This window comes from Serinus canaria, chromosome 3 (genome assembly GCF_022539315.1).
Source record: "Serinus canaria isolate serCan28SL12 chromosome 3, serCan2020, whole genome shotgun sequence".
Taxonomy (NCBI): domain Eukaryota; kingdom Metazoa; phylum Chordata; class Aves; order Passeriformes; family Fringillidae; genus Serinus; species Serinus canaria.
In genome coordinates, this window is record NC_066316.1 from 87,139,567 (window position 1) to 87,156,666 (window position 17,100).

Genomic DNA, 17,100 nt, shown 5'->3' on the forward strand with positions numbered 1-17,100 from the left:
GGCAAAGCATTTAAGGATAGGTAGGATTTAAGAAATCTGTAAATTCAGTACTGCATTCAGACACAAAATATTTATCAGTGTATCTATTTCTGTCAGTTCTCTTGTTGCACTTTTAGTCTATCTTGAAAATGCCTGCTTTGTGTACTTTTTAGTCAAATTAGCAGCCAGTGCTTACAAGAGGGCAAGAGATCCTAGCAAGAAATTCTAGGAAAAATTCTTTTTACCATAAGGATAATCAGAAAAAACAAACAAAAAGTAAAGCTGAGCAGTGAAATAATATATTTTATGATAATACCTCAACTTTACTTAATCCATTGTTAGTGGTTCTTAAGTGGTTTATGAGCTCTGCTTGACTGGGGTGGAAGCTGTAAAATAAATTGATGGTGAAAAAGGTCAATAATAGAAAGGCCTAGGTGTGGTGTGAGAGGCCACAATCCAAAGGATTGCAGAAAAAGGGTAGTATGCCCTCTGTGAGTGTACAGTCTTGGTGTCTGATTTCTGTTTACTTGCATAAAACTGATGCTCAGAATCATGCCAAGTTTAACTCACAAAGTCGGGAACTTCGAGTTCCTCTTGCAAACTTGGCTGTGTCAGGAAACCTCTCCATTATTCAGAATAGTTGGCAGTCTCTCATTAAAAGAGGCCCAGAACTGGCAGAGCTAAGGAAATTCAGGTCAGAAACAAGGCACATTCATCAGCTGATCCCTCTGCAGAAGGTTGTGTGGTGCTTGCTACAACAGGCTCAAATTGCTGCTCTGACTCATTAAATAAAAGATTCAGTTTAACTTAGCTGGGCCAAAACACTCTTGTACCTATTACATGCTTTGTTTACCAGCGCTCAAGAGCTGTTCCTAACCCAGATGGCACAGTTAAGCTGTGGTTGGTACATTCAAACTAGTCATCAGCACAAATGCCAGTTTATTTTCCATGATGACCTTAAAGTCCTTGGGGACCCACTGTGCTTTCCATTGTTTACCAGAGCTCTGGGCTGCTTTTTCTTAGCACTCCAGCAAGACCCAGGAGAACAGAACATGCTTTATCTGCTACTGATAAAGAGATGAAACATTAGTTAGGATTTACCAAGCATAAGGCAGCTTAGAAAAACAACCTTGTAAAAAGCAAAGAAGCAATAATACAAAGATTGGAAATTATCATCACACTAGGTTATTTTTAAATTACTTATTAAGAGTTTCTGAATTAACAGTTGTGTGTCAATATAGACAGAGCTACAAAATGTGTGAAATATGGAAATAGCCTAAGAAAGCTACTTTCAGTATCATGAAACTGTGGAAAAAGTTATCTTGCTTGTAGATATTGCTTATATTTTTGTTCAAAAAACTTATGCAGCTAAAAAAAAATCACATTGTATATTCATCGGGTCTTTCAGATGCAAGACTACTTCTTTTGTGATTTCAGTGAATCATGCAAAAACTCATGTTAAGTGATGCTTTTAAAATCAGTGTAATGGTTACTTGCCATCACCATATCATATCCTTTCCCTGCTTCTAAAATTAAGCAGAGAGCCTCTGATATGCATTGCTGAATTCCAACTCTTCTTGTGATTTCAGGCACTGCAGGAATTCCCTATGTCTCAACTAAATTTTATAAATCACATTTAGAAAGCTCTGAGCATTTTCAAATACATTTATGTACTAGTTTAGCTAAGGTGGTTTAAAACCTGATTTTTAGTTTGATATTGTATATATATTTATGTATAGATCTGGATGACATTTCAAAAATGTTTAAGGTTACCTTTAAATGTGACTGTACATCACTTGGATTTTGGGGTACATTTTGAAAGGTTATTTAGGATTTGCTCAAATAAAAATTATATAATATAATTATATGGCATCATCTTCAGCTTTGCAGTATAGAAATAAGCACATAAAGCCATAAACAGGATCCAGAAGTACTGGTGACTTCAGCCTGACCCATAAGGCTGACAATCCCGTGACACCACCAGGAAGAGCAAAGTCTCTCCAAAGGGGCAGTCCCTGGAAAGCTCACAGGCTAAGCAGGAGCCGCTGGGAAGGAGCGAGTAGGGAACACCTCTGCTTCACTCCTCCTTTTACTTGGAATACCAATGGACATTCAAAGACAATCAGAGCATAGATCCAGGCACTGGCATTCGATCATCTTTACAAAACATCTTTACAAATCAATTATTACAATATCCCCTGACAAATATTTATGACAATTATTGCTTTCCTAAACAATTCTTTAGTGTGTTCAGGGACTTGAGAACAATCTTTGGATCATTTCCCAGTGGTAGTCTGCATGCAGCTGTACTCTTCTGTAAAGTAATAAAAGTTTGATAATAAAATTGTGACCATGCCAGGTCTCTTGGCCACATGACCGAGCAACAGGCCCAGAAGTGTTTACCTTACTAGTATATGTTAATTTTTAAAATTATTTCCTGAGATTAGGGGCCTGAAGAAGCAGTCTACCTCGACCTAAAAATGTCACGTGTGACATGATCTGCATGTACCAAGGACTGAAGCATTCACTTGAGAAGGGAAGAATTTGAGTCATTACCTGGAGGAGTCCTTTTCAGCCTATGGAAATTCAAGTCCACATTCCTTACTTGCATTATATTATTTGATGTCAACTGGATTCCATTAAATTTTATATTAAGTAAATTTCTTGCTGTCTGTTCTTCACTTTTTTTTTCTTAGGTTTTTGGGGCTTTGGTTGGTTGATTGGTTGGTTTTTTGGGGTTTTATATTCTTTTGAGATTTGTGACTATTTTTATCTGATATCAACACATTCCTGTAAGATCATGAGTGTATAAACAGAAAATTGCACCTAGTCTCTGAATTTATATTCTGTCTATTCCTTCAGAAATTATTTATTTTGTTTTGCCCACCATTAAATGAAAGACTTTGACCATCCACTCACTTGCCTGAACAGAAAATAGCTGGCCTACCTTGATCTCCTGTAGATGGTATGGCTGCCCATTCACAGAAGATATTCTGGAGGAACCCATTCACTGAAGGCTGACACTGTCCTGTTGTTCAGTTTGTTTTGCCTTTTGCTATCTGTTTTAAACTTAATTTCTTTCTTTCTTTCTTTCTACATTTGAGGTTGCATTTTTGATGTTCAAGTTCGCACCAGCCTTAATAAAGGGTTTAAATCACCAGGAGCTCCAGAAGGACACCCCAATTCTGGTCGCAGTGTTGGACAATGTAAAGATTCCCCATGCAGTTTAATAAAATGCAGAAATGGTGGCAAGTGCATTGAAAGTGGCTCTACTGTTTAGTAAGTATAATATTAATATATATATATATATATATATATATATATATATGTTTGTACAGAGAACACAGACTGTCCCTGGACTAATAACTATGGTAATTTATTGTGTTCATTACAGAGAAGGAAGGAAGGAAGGAAGGAAGGAAGGAAGGAAGGAAGGAAGGAAGGAAGGAAGGAGGAAGGAGGAAGGAAGGAAGGAAGGAAGGGAGAGGAAGGATAGGCGAAAGGAAGGAAGGAAGGAGGAAGGAAGGAAGGAAGGAAGGAAAGGAAAAGGAAGGAAGGAAGGAAGGAAGGAAGGAGGAAGGAAGGGAAGGAAGGAGGAAGGAAGAAGGGAGAGGAAGGAAGGAAGGTGAAGGAAGGAAGGAAAGGAAGGAAGGAAGGAAGGAAGGAGAGAGAAGGAAAGGAAGGAAGGGAAGGAAGGAAGGAAGAGGAAGGAAGGAAGGAAGGAAGGAAGGAAGGAAGGAAGGAAGGAAGGAAGGAAGGAAGGAAGGAAGGAAGGAAGGAAGGAAGGAAGAAGGAAGGAAGGAAGGAAGGAAGGAAGGAAGGAAGGAAGGAAGGAAGGAAGGAAGGAAGGAAGGAAGGAAGGAAGGAAGGAAGGAAGGAAGGAAGGAAGGAAGGAAGGAAGGATGAAAGTTCATTCAGTTAGACAAACACATTAATAGTAAAATATTAAAATAATCTTAAGATCATTTCTGGGGAATATTTTTAAGAAATTCCATGGGCTGGTTCTGCTCCACTAAAGTCACAGACTTACTGGGAAATACATTGGAAGAAATAGATGCGTGACCTTTTTTTAAAACTTAGTGAGCAGCTGGAGTAGCAGAGAAAAAGCAATAAAGAGGAGAGCTTGGCTGTGTTAATGTCCAAATGTGACTGATGGGGCAAAAATAGGTGACTTTTGTTCCCTGGGAATTATTTTCCATTTAAAAAACCCCTTGTGGAATAAAGCACTGACTGTCCAACATCAGAGAGTTCTGAGCCAGTTTAAATCTGTCAGAGCTCCAAACATTGTTCAAAGTGTGTCAGTTCATCTCTAAGCTGCTCACCTGGGTGATCTATGGGATGAGAGGGGGTAGCCAGGAGAGGTTGCCCAAAAGATGAGTATCTGGTCTTTCATGCCTTGTCTCTCAGTGTAGATGGAGCTGAGTGCCCAGGCTGTATGCTCGGAGGGAGTTTGCACATTTGCAGTTTGAATTGCTGTTGAGTGTCAACACTTCCATTGTAATAAATTTTGTTTTCACTTTGTAAGGCAGCTGTAAAACCTTTGCTGATGAGGATTTTTTATTTTAAAAGTATCTGCCAAGATTAATTATGCTTGCTTCCCCTTATGTGCTTTCACATGTGTTCATTTCCACGTATTTGCATTTTTTTTTAAAGAGAAAAGTGCTGATTTAAAACTTGTTAAGATACTAACTGAAAACATTGCAGACAGCAAGACAGATTTGAATGAGAAAAAAAGCTTTGCACTGTGGAGCCTCTGTATGATGCTTCTTAAAACAACAAAAACCTGTCCTACTGTGTGCTATGAAGGAAAACATTTGCATAGCTGTCAAACCAAAAACCATCTACTGATTCTGTATTGGAGAGAGAATTATATGGTAATTGGTTTTGCTGCCTCTGATACAAATCTTCACCTGTAAGAAAATTTTTCCAAAAACCTGTTTTACAGCTAGTAAAATATTTGGACAATTGACCCCAAGATTAGCACACAGATTGCTCTCCATTCCCCTTATGAGTGTATTTATATTCTCCTAAGTGCATTCATTAAGGAAATGCTTTAAAAAACATAATTTGGAATTGCTTTCTGATTGTTGCACTGTTGCATGTCACAACTGTTGCACTTCACAGGATCCTCACAGATCTGTTAAACCCTTGACATTTGATCTTTCTGAGGAACAAGAAAGAATAATGGTTGTCTTTCTCCTTATGAGCATGTTAGAGGCAGTACAAAACCAAAATTGCCAGACAAAAGAAGCATGAATGTGAGCTGAAACATCCCACTCCCATCCACCCACCTAAATCCTTGCTTCAGCAATTTACTCAGCTGTGCTAAGTCACCTTCATGTCCATAAGGTGAACCACCACCAGCAGCACACAGAACACATTTGGAAAGCAGGTGGCAGGCTAGAATGGCAGCTGGTGACAGGAAAACATAGCAAGCTTGATATTATAGGCAAAGTTCTTTTCCATCATTACAGTTTGTATTCCAGATTAGTTTAGGGATTATTCTAAAATTTCTGGGGCACTGGGGGAAGGGGGGAGGGATGGGGCAAGGAGGGCATAATATGGTTTTTCTGTGGTTTGTTTTTTTTGCATTTAATTTATAGTGACCTACTACTGAATTCTATTCCTGTCCCCATGTCTCAGGACAAGTAGATCTTCACACACCAGGCATATGTGCATGCATGTACCAGTAGTGGCCACCTTTTCCTCTCACAGAAAAAGTGAAGCATTGCCAGAGAGGCATGGATGTAGCTTACATATCATTTCTGTCAAAGTGCAGTACCTGTCAATATTATCTCAATATATTTCCTCAGAGGGAACTTCTTTCTATTTTCAAATCATCCGTGTTCCTTTGAAGAGCAGAGTCCTTGAGGGAACTGGATTTGTGTTCGAATATGTTCTTTGCTGAAATGAGATATCTCCAGAGGTTTTGGTTGCTGTTTTGAGCTATTTTTATGTCTTCCTTTCACCACCCTGCCAGAAAGCGTGCAGTGCTGTTAAGCTGTAGATTCAGTTGCTATAGGGATAATGCTTTGATTTAAATAGAAACAGAAATAGGCAGCAATAATCTTTACATTCTGGCCAGCAACAGAGCACAACTGCTGTGTTTTAACGAAACAAAGGGGAATTACATTAATAATAAAATGAAGAATATCATTTTCAAGGGACAATAATATCCCCTATTATTTTATTTGTGACGCAAAATTATGGAAAATAGAAAATTATATTATCTGTGAGGTGTTATGGCTACTTCTTGTTGATGAAGTAAGAAAAGAATGTATCTTGTGTGCTGCTTGAACAGAACATCAGACACAATGGAGAGGATCCAGTCTGCTAAATGTGAGCATGTAGTGTCACTGTAGACACCCCTAGGTAGATGTCTGGCCATCAGCTGTGGCTTCAGAAGAATTTGGGACTTGAATAATTTTTCTGTCCTACCTCCAAGCCTCATGTGGATTTCTCAGTACTTCAGAGCTTTCAAAGAGAACAGTCACTCAGATTTAAGAAATTAAATCATAACCCATATGTGTGGGGTGGCCCCTAAAAGGAGCTTCTGTAGTCTCATTATTAGGCCAGATTCAATTAAAATAAATTTGCAGTGCAACAACAGAATCAATATGGAACACAAGGTCATAACTTTCATACTCTGTAAGGGAAAGACATTTCTCTGTTTAATAATCATGATTTTAAACAATACATGGTTCTGTTTTGGGGGGTGAATTTGCTACCTAAAATTTTTCATCCAATTTGCCTTTTCTAATAGGACACTTTTGCAGCATTCCATGGTTCTCCTTGTTTAAATACAGCTGAATCTCTTCCAATCTTATTTTCTTCAGGCTCCATCCTTACCTTCCAGCCTGAAGACAGACTGATTTTTGTTAATGCTCTGGTTTTCCACTGTGTGAATTTGAAACCACTCTTATTTAGAAATCTCCTTCCTTACTTAGAATTTTTTACTAAAAAACAAATTCAAGAACCATATCCAGAAATCTCCAGTGGATTGGGTAGCCTGATGGGGCTGATACATGCCTATATGGATTTCAGATGTCCTGCACTACCTGAGATACTTAAATGATGTTGAGACATGTTTCAATTCCTCCTGGAGAACTGTTTGGAGGTCACACAAGATACCCTAGGGAGTTTCAGATGTCACTAAACATCTGCCTAATCTCAATTGGTCTAACTAATTTGATAAATTAATTAAGCTTCTGATCTCCATTGAGTATATGCCCATCTTGCATATGAAATCCTAAATTCAGGTGTCTGAATGTGCAGAATTGAACACCTCTTTTTCTGCTATAAGATTACTTCCCATGTGCAGAGCTATGGGAATTCCATATTTGTTAGCATTGAGAACAACATTTTAAATTGCATATTTTCCATATCTAATGGAAGAATACTTTTTTTTTCATTTCAGATCTAAGTAATCATTTCAATTCTTCACTGATCCTTTAGGATCTTTATTTATTTCACTTTAAAGTTCAAGAAAGTTTGATCAGGATTTTGTGTAGTAACACACAGGCACACTTCTTACATATTTTATGTGTAAGACTAATTTTCATTACTTTTTTTTATTGTTGCCTGAATTTTGATTAAAAACTTTGGGTTTGGTTCATAATCAGCAGTGACATACACCTGTCATCCTTGCTTATGTAGAAACTGTGTTATTTGTTTGAGAGCTAATTCTGGCTTCTGGTAAGGAACTTTGAACCTGAATATGAATACTGCATGACACTTTTAAGCATTTTACAAGAAGCAAAAAAAGAAAATGCCATTAAATTAAATCATCCTTGAGCTTCCTAAATAAAAATATTTCAGAACTTGAAGAGGTATTTGAATTTCCAAAATTTAAAGTAAGTTTGTTTTGCTTACTGAACTTCCTAACTTTGTCCCATACTTACTCTGAAATGCATCCTATTAAGATTCCTTTGCAAAACCAGGTGATTCAAGATTATACAGTTTGTTTTCTGACACAAAATCAAAGTTGCATTTGAAAGCCTTTCTATCCTTTCCCACCCAAAAATATGATTTAGAAAACAAGAAAAAGAAGACATTTTGGCAGTTGCTCTTGATATACTGGTATCTCTAGTATAGAAGAGATATTTACAGAATTTAATCCATGTTCTTCAAAAAGCCTGAAGATAGGAAAGTAACTTGCAGGGACATTGTCTCCTAAGACACATAAACTTAGAGTGTCTCCAGGTGAGCTAAATGTGTAGGATCCTATGACAGTCAGTGGAGATCCAGGCCTTTCCAGCTGTCTAAACACAGGCATTTTAATGGCACAGGTCCTGGAATCCTTTTCTGGTCTTCATAGGAGCACAGAAAAGGATCACTCCAGAGGAGCACAAGTCTTCTGCAGCTTCTCTGTCTTATCTGCTGGCTCACACCTCTCTCAGACACACCATGGATCAGAAGACAAATACCATTTGTCTGTGTTGAGGCAGCTGAATGCAGGTCTTTATCATTAGGGCCATGCATGTGTTGGTTTGTGGGATGGGGAGTGCTCCAGTTCCTGTGACTGCTTCTGCTCCATCACCACACAGTGATTAGTAGCTGAGCTCAGGCAGCTACTCGAGGATCCCATTGCCTGAACTTGAGCATTCTGTCAGATCTCTGTCAGAAGCCTGACTCCCTGGCCAGCAGCTGCCTCTCTCATATACTTCTAGGGCAACTGGAAGCCAAATGGGCACCTGATGTAACATAAAATTAACTGCCTTGGTCTCAGAATGAATCTCACTCTTTAGACATAAAGAAGTACAACGAGCATCTGGATGATGCTCTTACTCATACAATTTACATTTAGGTAGCTCTGCAAGGAGTAGGGAGTTGAACTTAAAGATTCCTATGAGCCCCTTCCAGCTTGAGGTATTTTGTGATTCTAAATAGGTCTTTAAATCCCTGAGAGTCAAGTCACTAGTGTAAGCTATTGGGCTCTCCTGGTCTGGAAAAACAAGCAACCAAAATCAGGAAGACATAGAGAAAACTAGACCAGCATGGCAGGCCACATGATGGAAAATATTTAAAACACTTCTTCTTCCTTCATGTCTGTAAAGATTAGGAAATTTTGGATCTAACTTATTAACAGCAGCCCATCTTGCTTAGGCCTGTTAAATAGGCTTCATTTGTTGATAGATCATTGCTCCTGTAGGCCAGCAAACAGAGTTTCAGCTCTGTGCAGATAATTTTAAATTAATTTAAAAATCTGAGTTCTGTTAGGTCATAAGAGACAAGAATTAAAAGAAATTTAAAGACATATGCAGACACAAGCCAGGGAAAGGGAAAGAAGCCCCATGTATGATGCCCAAGAGCAGCAGCATCAGCTCCAGCAGCCTCCCTTTAAGGCACGAGGAAGGGGCACTGCTGTTTGCACTCAGGGAGTTCAACCCCTTCCCCTTCTCAGCAGCTTTCATGCATCAAAGCATAACATTTATAGCTGAGATAGACAAAGCATTCTGATGCTGACTTTGATGAATTGAGGTGCTTTTGCTTTTGCAAGGTCCTGTCCTCTTTTCCCCTTCATTCCAAATGTCTGTTTATCACACTGAAGAGTTTGTTGGCTGTGTTTTGTTTACATGTTGTCTGATCTGAAGGTTTGGTGAAACAGCAGTTTCACAAGCTCCTCATTATGTTTTATGCAGAAATAGTGGGCTGATTAATGGAGGATGTACAATTCAGTCAGTGCACAGAAAAATTCAAGAGTTTGCACAAAACAAAAACCAAACAGACATGGACCTATCAAATTATGAGTTTTCTGTCTTAGCCTTGAGAGAGAAAACTTCCAGTGAAAAAATCAATGTGTTTTTATTCAGGGGAATAATTTTTTTTTTTTTAATAAAGTGATACAAAATGATAGAATAAAAATAGGTCTAATATATGTAATTTTAACTCTTTAGTAAGGAGGGCATTTTAAACAACAATGCCAAGTGCATTTTGTATTTAAAAATTTCTACAGAATACATACTAATTTTAAATTTATAGGTTGGTGTGACTTTTTTGGGTTTGTTCCCCAGTCTGGATGAAAGAAAGGCATAAATTGTAGCAGACAATAACAAGTTCAATGATTCAGTCAGTTTAGAAAATTTACTTTTGGTATACACAGATATATGAAACCCAGATTGCCACTTCTTTCATGGCCATATCCACTATCCTCTTCTCTGTCAAGAGCTTCAGCAAACCTACATCTGATATGCCAGATATAAGAATTTAGAAAATTACCAATGACTAAGTAAAAGGCAGTTGCTGACAGACTCAAACTTTAGTAGCTAAAATTTGTAACTGTTAGCAATTTCCTTATGCTGATTTTATTTTTATGACTGTTTTTTGCTGCTTACCTTTCCCTTTTAATGCCCACTTTAACTCCTCCTGGTTTATGAAGCCAGGGCCTTTTGGAATTATTTATAGAGCAAAACAAACATATGAAAGCTACAAGGCTTTTTTTTTTTTTTTTTTAAACAGATGCTAATATTTTAATGTTACTATTAAAAATAAAATATTTCCTATAATATACATTTTTCTTTTATAATTAACATATCAAATAGTTAAAGGAACTTGGTTACTACCCTTTTCTTGATAACCATTTTGAATCAGGACACTGAATATAGGTATCCAAACTTGAAAATCTCTTGATTAGAATGCTACTGATATGTTGATTTCTTTTGATAATACTGTTATGTTGTTTCCCTTCACTTTCCCTCCCTAGCTGTGACTGCCTCACTGGATGGAAAGGTGCATTTTGCACAGAAACTGTGTCAGTGTGTGATCCTGAGCACGATCCTCCACATCTGTGTCAGCAAGGCAGTACCTGTGTGCCACTGCCTAGTGGCTACACATGTCACTGTCCTCTTGGAACAACTGGCACCTACTGTGAACAAGGTATGTCAAATGCACAGTACATTGGACACACAGTAAGGTGATGTAAAACCACAGCATTTTGCAATATATCATTAAATGGGACATAGAGACACAAAATACAAAATAGATTTAAGAAAGTGATGTTCCTTTCTGTTGGAAAAAGTAATCTAAAGCAATGAATTGCTAGATATTGTTTCCTTACTTTGCTTATTTTTAATGCCATTTTTTCCTTCAATTTTTTCAAATCAATCAACCAAATTCACAAGCATGATTTGTCAGACACCAAAGGGTCAGGAAGCATTGCAGAGCAATGGTATAGTGCTTAGTTCAGTTCCCAAACTCATCATAATGAAGTATGATGGGAAATACCCTTGAGATCACAGTAGCAGTACAGAAGAGGGAAGCATCTGGGACCTTATCCAGTTCCTACTGTTCCTAATGGAGAGGTTCCTGTTGGCTTCACAGCCTGTTGGGTTTGGATGCACTGATAATGATGGCAAGGGATGCAAATATCACTATAAAAATCCGCACACGATTATTCTCCCTGGCTTTCTTTCAACATTCCACCCAAAATATGTCTTCAGTTTGCAGGTTTTGCATTTCTTACCCTCATGTAAAGGAATCCATTCTCTGTTTTCTTCTCTGAGAGATTGTGCAAATTTATGTACTACAATGTGGATACACAGGTGCTGCAAGCTCAGGGGCTTTTCCTGAAAGTCACTTTGCCCAAAGCTACTCTATGTGTAAGGAGGTGCAGTCCACACCCACTATTCCACAGCTCTTAGATTCATGGTTATTTTGTACAAGCTTATGTTTTCCTGTTGAGAATCTTTCTGTAAGACTTTTGGAGAAATCCAGTTACTGTTAAATAGCTGCCTTTCCAAACTGCCTGTCAAGGTCCAGCTCTCTTGTTGTGTGAGTCTGAAGCACAGAACTGACAAGCTGAACTGCATTTGACCTGGTTTGCAGTCCTCCTCACCCTATAGATGGATAGTTCTTAAATCCCATTACACATGGAATTGGAAGGCTCAAATGAAAAAGAATATAGCTTCTGGAAAGTTACTGTTGAATTCCTTACTCCATGTAAGAATGTGCTTGCTTTATTGCCTCTGCTGCAACAGCTGTTCAAGGCTCTTTATATGAACTTTTCAATTTTGAATTCTCATTTCAAGTGAGTTTTTCAAAAGCAATGCCATCTGGATTCAGGACAATGATCATCAAGATATGTGCTATACACAGAGCAGGTAATTAATCAGGTAAACACTCCTGTGTTCCAGAATGCATTTGGATCTTCTTATGATGGCCACATCATCAGTACAAAACTTATATTGGAGCAAGAGAAAATTGTATTTCTTACATATTGTCTTTCTTGTAGTAGTTCTTCACCTGATAAACACATTAGAGGGTTCTTCTCTGTTTTATTTAAAAGCTGTCCTTTTATGAATAGGTACTGTGGATCCTGACCAAACTCTGTGCCCTGTAGTTCACCTTACTCTGTGGCAGAATAATGAATTATCATGAGATTTTTCAAAGAGCAGTTTGCACTTTTAGTGGATGGCAAATTGCTAAAAAACAGCTGTTTATCAAGATTGAATATCTCATCTCTGGATTAATGGTGGCTATTGGAGCCAAAAGAAAAAGAGACAGAGAGCAATGAACAGCTCAAGGGACTGGGAGAAACAAAGGGTAATTAAAGGATGAAGACTAATGAATGTACCACAAGGATGCAAAAAAGTGTGAGAAGGAGACAAAAGAGATTTATGAGGCAAAAAAAGCATAGAGTAGGCTAACAAAGGGTAAGAACAGGGGTTTACCAGATAATAGCCACTGGTAAAGACAGTACAACAGTATGGATTGCACAGGAACAGGTCAGGTGAAGCAAGAAAATGGGGCAATAGGGGTAGAACCACAATAATAACCAAGAGCACTCTGAACACAACTATTAAGGGTACTCAGGCAAAAATCATCAATAAACAAGCATTAACTTGTTTGGCCAACACTAAAAATGTTTGAGATTCTATATTAACTATGTACATGAGAGAGGGGAGATGAAAGCATTTGAGCAGATGAGGATGATGCTGTTCTTCACTGTGATGGTCCTGCTGAGAGCATCAACCCAAGCCATTGCCAAGGATGCTATGGCTGTCAGCACAGAGATAGGGTACATTAGGGTTAAGCTTTAGATGTCAGAGCTCCAGTAGCAAGTGTTCAGTGGTTGGAAAACTAAGTTAGAAAAAGACTAAGCACAGGGAGAGAAAGTTCAGTTAAAGAACACAGTTTTCATAGCATTTATGGCCTGAGAGTCACAGGACTTACTCGAATATCTCACAGTGACCATTGCCAATATGTAAATTGAGCAATTCTCTCAGGAGGTTGCAGAAAGATGTGTATTATTTCATGTGTTTTAGAGGAAATAAAAGAACTAAACCCACTTGACAAAGTGAGGGTAGCAGTTTCAATTACTCTTCATTTCCTGTTGGCTGTGCACAACAAATTCATATTCAAGAAGTGGTGCAGTGATATTTTGTGGTCTGAGAAGCTGAGAGCAAATATTTCATTGTATATTTCAATCTGACAAAGCAAGTTCTAGGACTTGCTTTTCTCAGAGAAAGATGGAGAGGTTCAGCAGGCAGACAGCACCCTGGTGACTGACAGGGAGGAAGATGCCTGTGAAATTTAAGACCAGTTTTGGGAAGGCAAGCATCCGTAATGAGCACTAGGAAAGATGGACAGGGTTGTAAATTAGATCAGAATGGGCCCAAGAAATAAAGCCTTGTCATGCAAGGCAGAGTAATCCATTTGTTCAGCAGCTTAAAACTCCACTTCTTGGGCGCACTGTGTTGTTCAAACCCGTTAACACTCATAAAACAAGAGTGTTAGGTTTAGAAAGTAACACTGATGTAAACAAACAAAAATGTTATTCATTTATACCTCCAGAAACAAAACTGATTGTAATGAAATGGGAAGGAAATGGAAGATTTATGGAGGAGTCTATTTTACTTGGTGCTAACATTGCCATTTGGACTCAAACCACTTCCAAGATTCTGTGACACATGAAACAGCAAATAGTGTTCCACTGGTTTGAAAAGGTCACAGCTGTGACAGCAACACAGCAAAGCCAGCCCAGCTCCTGAGGTGCATAAATGGCAACCAAACATTGCCAGGGTCTGGCCCAGCATTAATTCTTAGTTAGCACTCCCATAACTACAAGGATTGGGAATATGGGGAAGTAGTTTATCTAGGGCTTTTTTAAGTTGTAATGTTTTCCATTACACCAAAACATGATATTAATAAAATCTTTGGGTCATTTGACTTAAAGTTTGCTACTGAAGCACCAGAGAATTATAAATTTTCTTCTGATTAAGAAGGGAAGATTCAGCCAGCAGCAGCATAATAATTTAGTTATTTCAAGAACACACAATCTTCAAAACTAACAAGAGTTTCCAGTAAATGTCTGGGGAGTTTCCTGCATGGCTTTGGATGACAAATTCCAGCTTATTCCATTTGTGCCAATGAATACCTTTGTAATTAGATCTCTCAAAGGGCTTTTGAAGAGGGAGAAGTGTCTAAGGCCCTGGTTTTTCAGTTCCCCTGCAAGTGTATAATAGACCTGTTGGTTTCACTGTGATTATTACTGTGAGAAAAAGTGGCCAAGATCAAATGTCAAGGATGATTCTTCCTAAGGAAGAAGAAACAGTGTAAAACCCTTTTACAGCAGGCTGTTTAATTATACAGCACATTGTTACATATGTGAACACAGTATCTATTTTCACAAATAGTAATTATTAAGATATGTGAACATTAAAATTACAGACATTATCCATAATTACAGTCTGTATTTATGTTCTAATCTCTACTAAACTCTATTTTAGCAGTTTATTCCTCTCATAAGAGCTGTGTGCCTATGTGAGGCCAGTAATCCTGTCTCCAGCAGTGGCACACCATGGAAGTTTAGAGAAAAAATTGACACTATATACAATAACTATACTATAATATACTATAACAGCAACTATATAAAATAACTCCCTGAAGCACTCTTTTAGCATCTAAACATTTATTGCTTACCTTTTTTTTTTTCTTGCCATTTATCTTTATGGATTAAATAAAGTCTTTAATCTTGTCATAAGCAGCATCACCAAAGGCTATGAAAAACTTCAACAAAAATAAATTCTAAGTCAATAAAATTCCTCTGACATTCCATTACACATTGAGATATATTTACACATAAGATAGAATTTCTCTAAGTACTGAGTATATTTATTTCCCAGATAATTTTGTGGAGGAACAAAGAAGACCTACAATTTCAGATTAGTTAATTGTGAAATAAAATAGACTGAAAACGTTCTTATTTAAGGGCACAGCAATGTAATATTTGAAAGATTCTATAGATGGCACTATTGTAGAACACTTGCCAGTGGTGAAAATAAACAGGGTTTTCATCACAGTATTTCTATGACTTTTAAATTATTCAGCAGTTTTCTTTAGTAGGAATAGTTTGCGCCACATACATTCATAAAATCTATTATGATACTTTTTCTTGACTTCAAGGCATGATGACAGAATGCTACTGCCTTTTGCACAAAGAAATAAGTTAATAAATAGATTTCTTCAACTGTATATTAGTCTCTGAATTCCATAGCTACTGATGTTGCTTGTCAATGTACAACTCTTGAAGAACTGAAAGAAAATGTAAAGATTTTTCATTGTTCTGTCCTTGGTTTCTTGAGATACTTGTCAAGCAATAAAGGCATTTCCTTGATGAACAAAAGGCAAGCAACTCCCTTGGGCTGTGTTTATTCAGCTCAAATCAATTTCCTACATATAATTTTGATGTCAAATTCCATTATCCTGATATAAAAGTGCAGCAAAATTTTTAAAATACCTGATAAACTGACAAAAAAAAACTTTACTTTTTAAATAATTTTTACTATAAGTATTTTTTACTTTCTACACAGTATAGAATGTTACTTGACATATTTTGACTACTATTGTAAAATAAATTAATTCACAGTAAGATTTAGCCCAACTTGTACATGACAAGACACCTTATAAACAGAGTCATGCACACTACTGTTTGGTTTACCTGACAATGCAGTTGGACTTGCACAGTCTGTTTCACAGTTACCATTTGGACACTTTTGTTTCTACATTTAACCACAAGGGCAATTTGTTATTGAGTCACAGTGACTATTGTCACTATTGTATTTTAGTCATTTAAGCAATGCCAATCCCATCAAACTTTGTTTCCAGTGACCTTTTTTTGAAAATTTGTGGCAACATGAGAAAATATTTAAGTAGTAGCCTCGACATTCATGTCACATTAGGATAAAATCCGTTGTCTAAATTTTACCTGAAAATCCATCTAAGCTTTCAGGTTTATCATTAACAGTCCAGTAAACTTAATATTCATGGCAGACACAAGTGAATGTGCATTTGTAATATTTATCTGTATAATTTAAAATGTCAAGTAGAATAAAATGAGTTACCTACTCAAATACATTATGTATAAACCCAAGTGGAAATCATGTATGATAAAATGAAGCAGGTGATAATATCCTCTACGCCAAGTCAGCCATGTCATCATGGGATGTGATGTCCCAATAAAAATTCAGTCATCTACTGACCATTCCCTCCACTCACCCAACTGAGCAAGAACAAGATCAGCCAGCTAACTAGCACTTAGCAAGATGACTCTGAAATTACTTCAACTTCCTCTGTGAGCATGAATAATGTTATGAGTAAAAAAAGGGTTGCCCATTTTTTTTTAAAGGTTGTGGAATTAGAAGTTGAGCCAGTTCTGGCAGAGGAGAGTTCTTTGTTAGCTTCATGTTGTAATCACCTGTTAAGAGTCGGTCATTAACTCCCTATTGTTAAGAACTCCCCTTTTTGTCAGTACCACCATGCCTGCTGCCAGGGGAATGGCATCCCCCTCGAAGGTGAAAGGAGGGGACATCACAGGGCATGCAAATGACCTCGGAGCCAGCATGCCATGGGAAAGCCACCCCACCAAACTTAGCAAATAAACCCCTAAAAACAATGAGCCAACACAGAATTAAGAGATCAAAGTGATGTCTGGATGTGAAGAAGAGAATCCAGAGCCTGTGGAGATGCTGAGACCCTTCTTTGCCCCTCACCACAGCCTAAGATGTCAGCTGGACAGACACCTCAAATCTCAGACTGGAAAGCAAGGAATCCCTGGTGCTCCCATGAGGACGGAAACCTCAGCTCTGCCCATGGACTAGTTGGCAAAGCCACACTTTTTCTCCT

General features: G+C 37.7%; 1 protein-coding gene across 1 annotated transcript in view; it reads left to right on the forward strand.

Moving 5' to 3' along the window:
* EYS (eyes shut homolog) overlaps window positions 1–17,100 on the forward strand; it is a 700,331-nt gene that overhangs the window by 667,628 nt on the left and 15,603 nt on the right. The window contains exons 45-46 of the mRNA XM_050973021.1: window positions 3,084–3,258; window positions 10,682–10,854. Coding sequence (XP_050828978.1) covers window positions 3,084–3,258; window positions 10,682–10,854 — 348 coding nt within the window. The remainder of the gene's footprint in view (window positions 1–3,083; window positions 3,259–10,681; window positions 10,855–17,100) is intronic.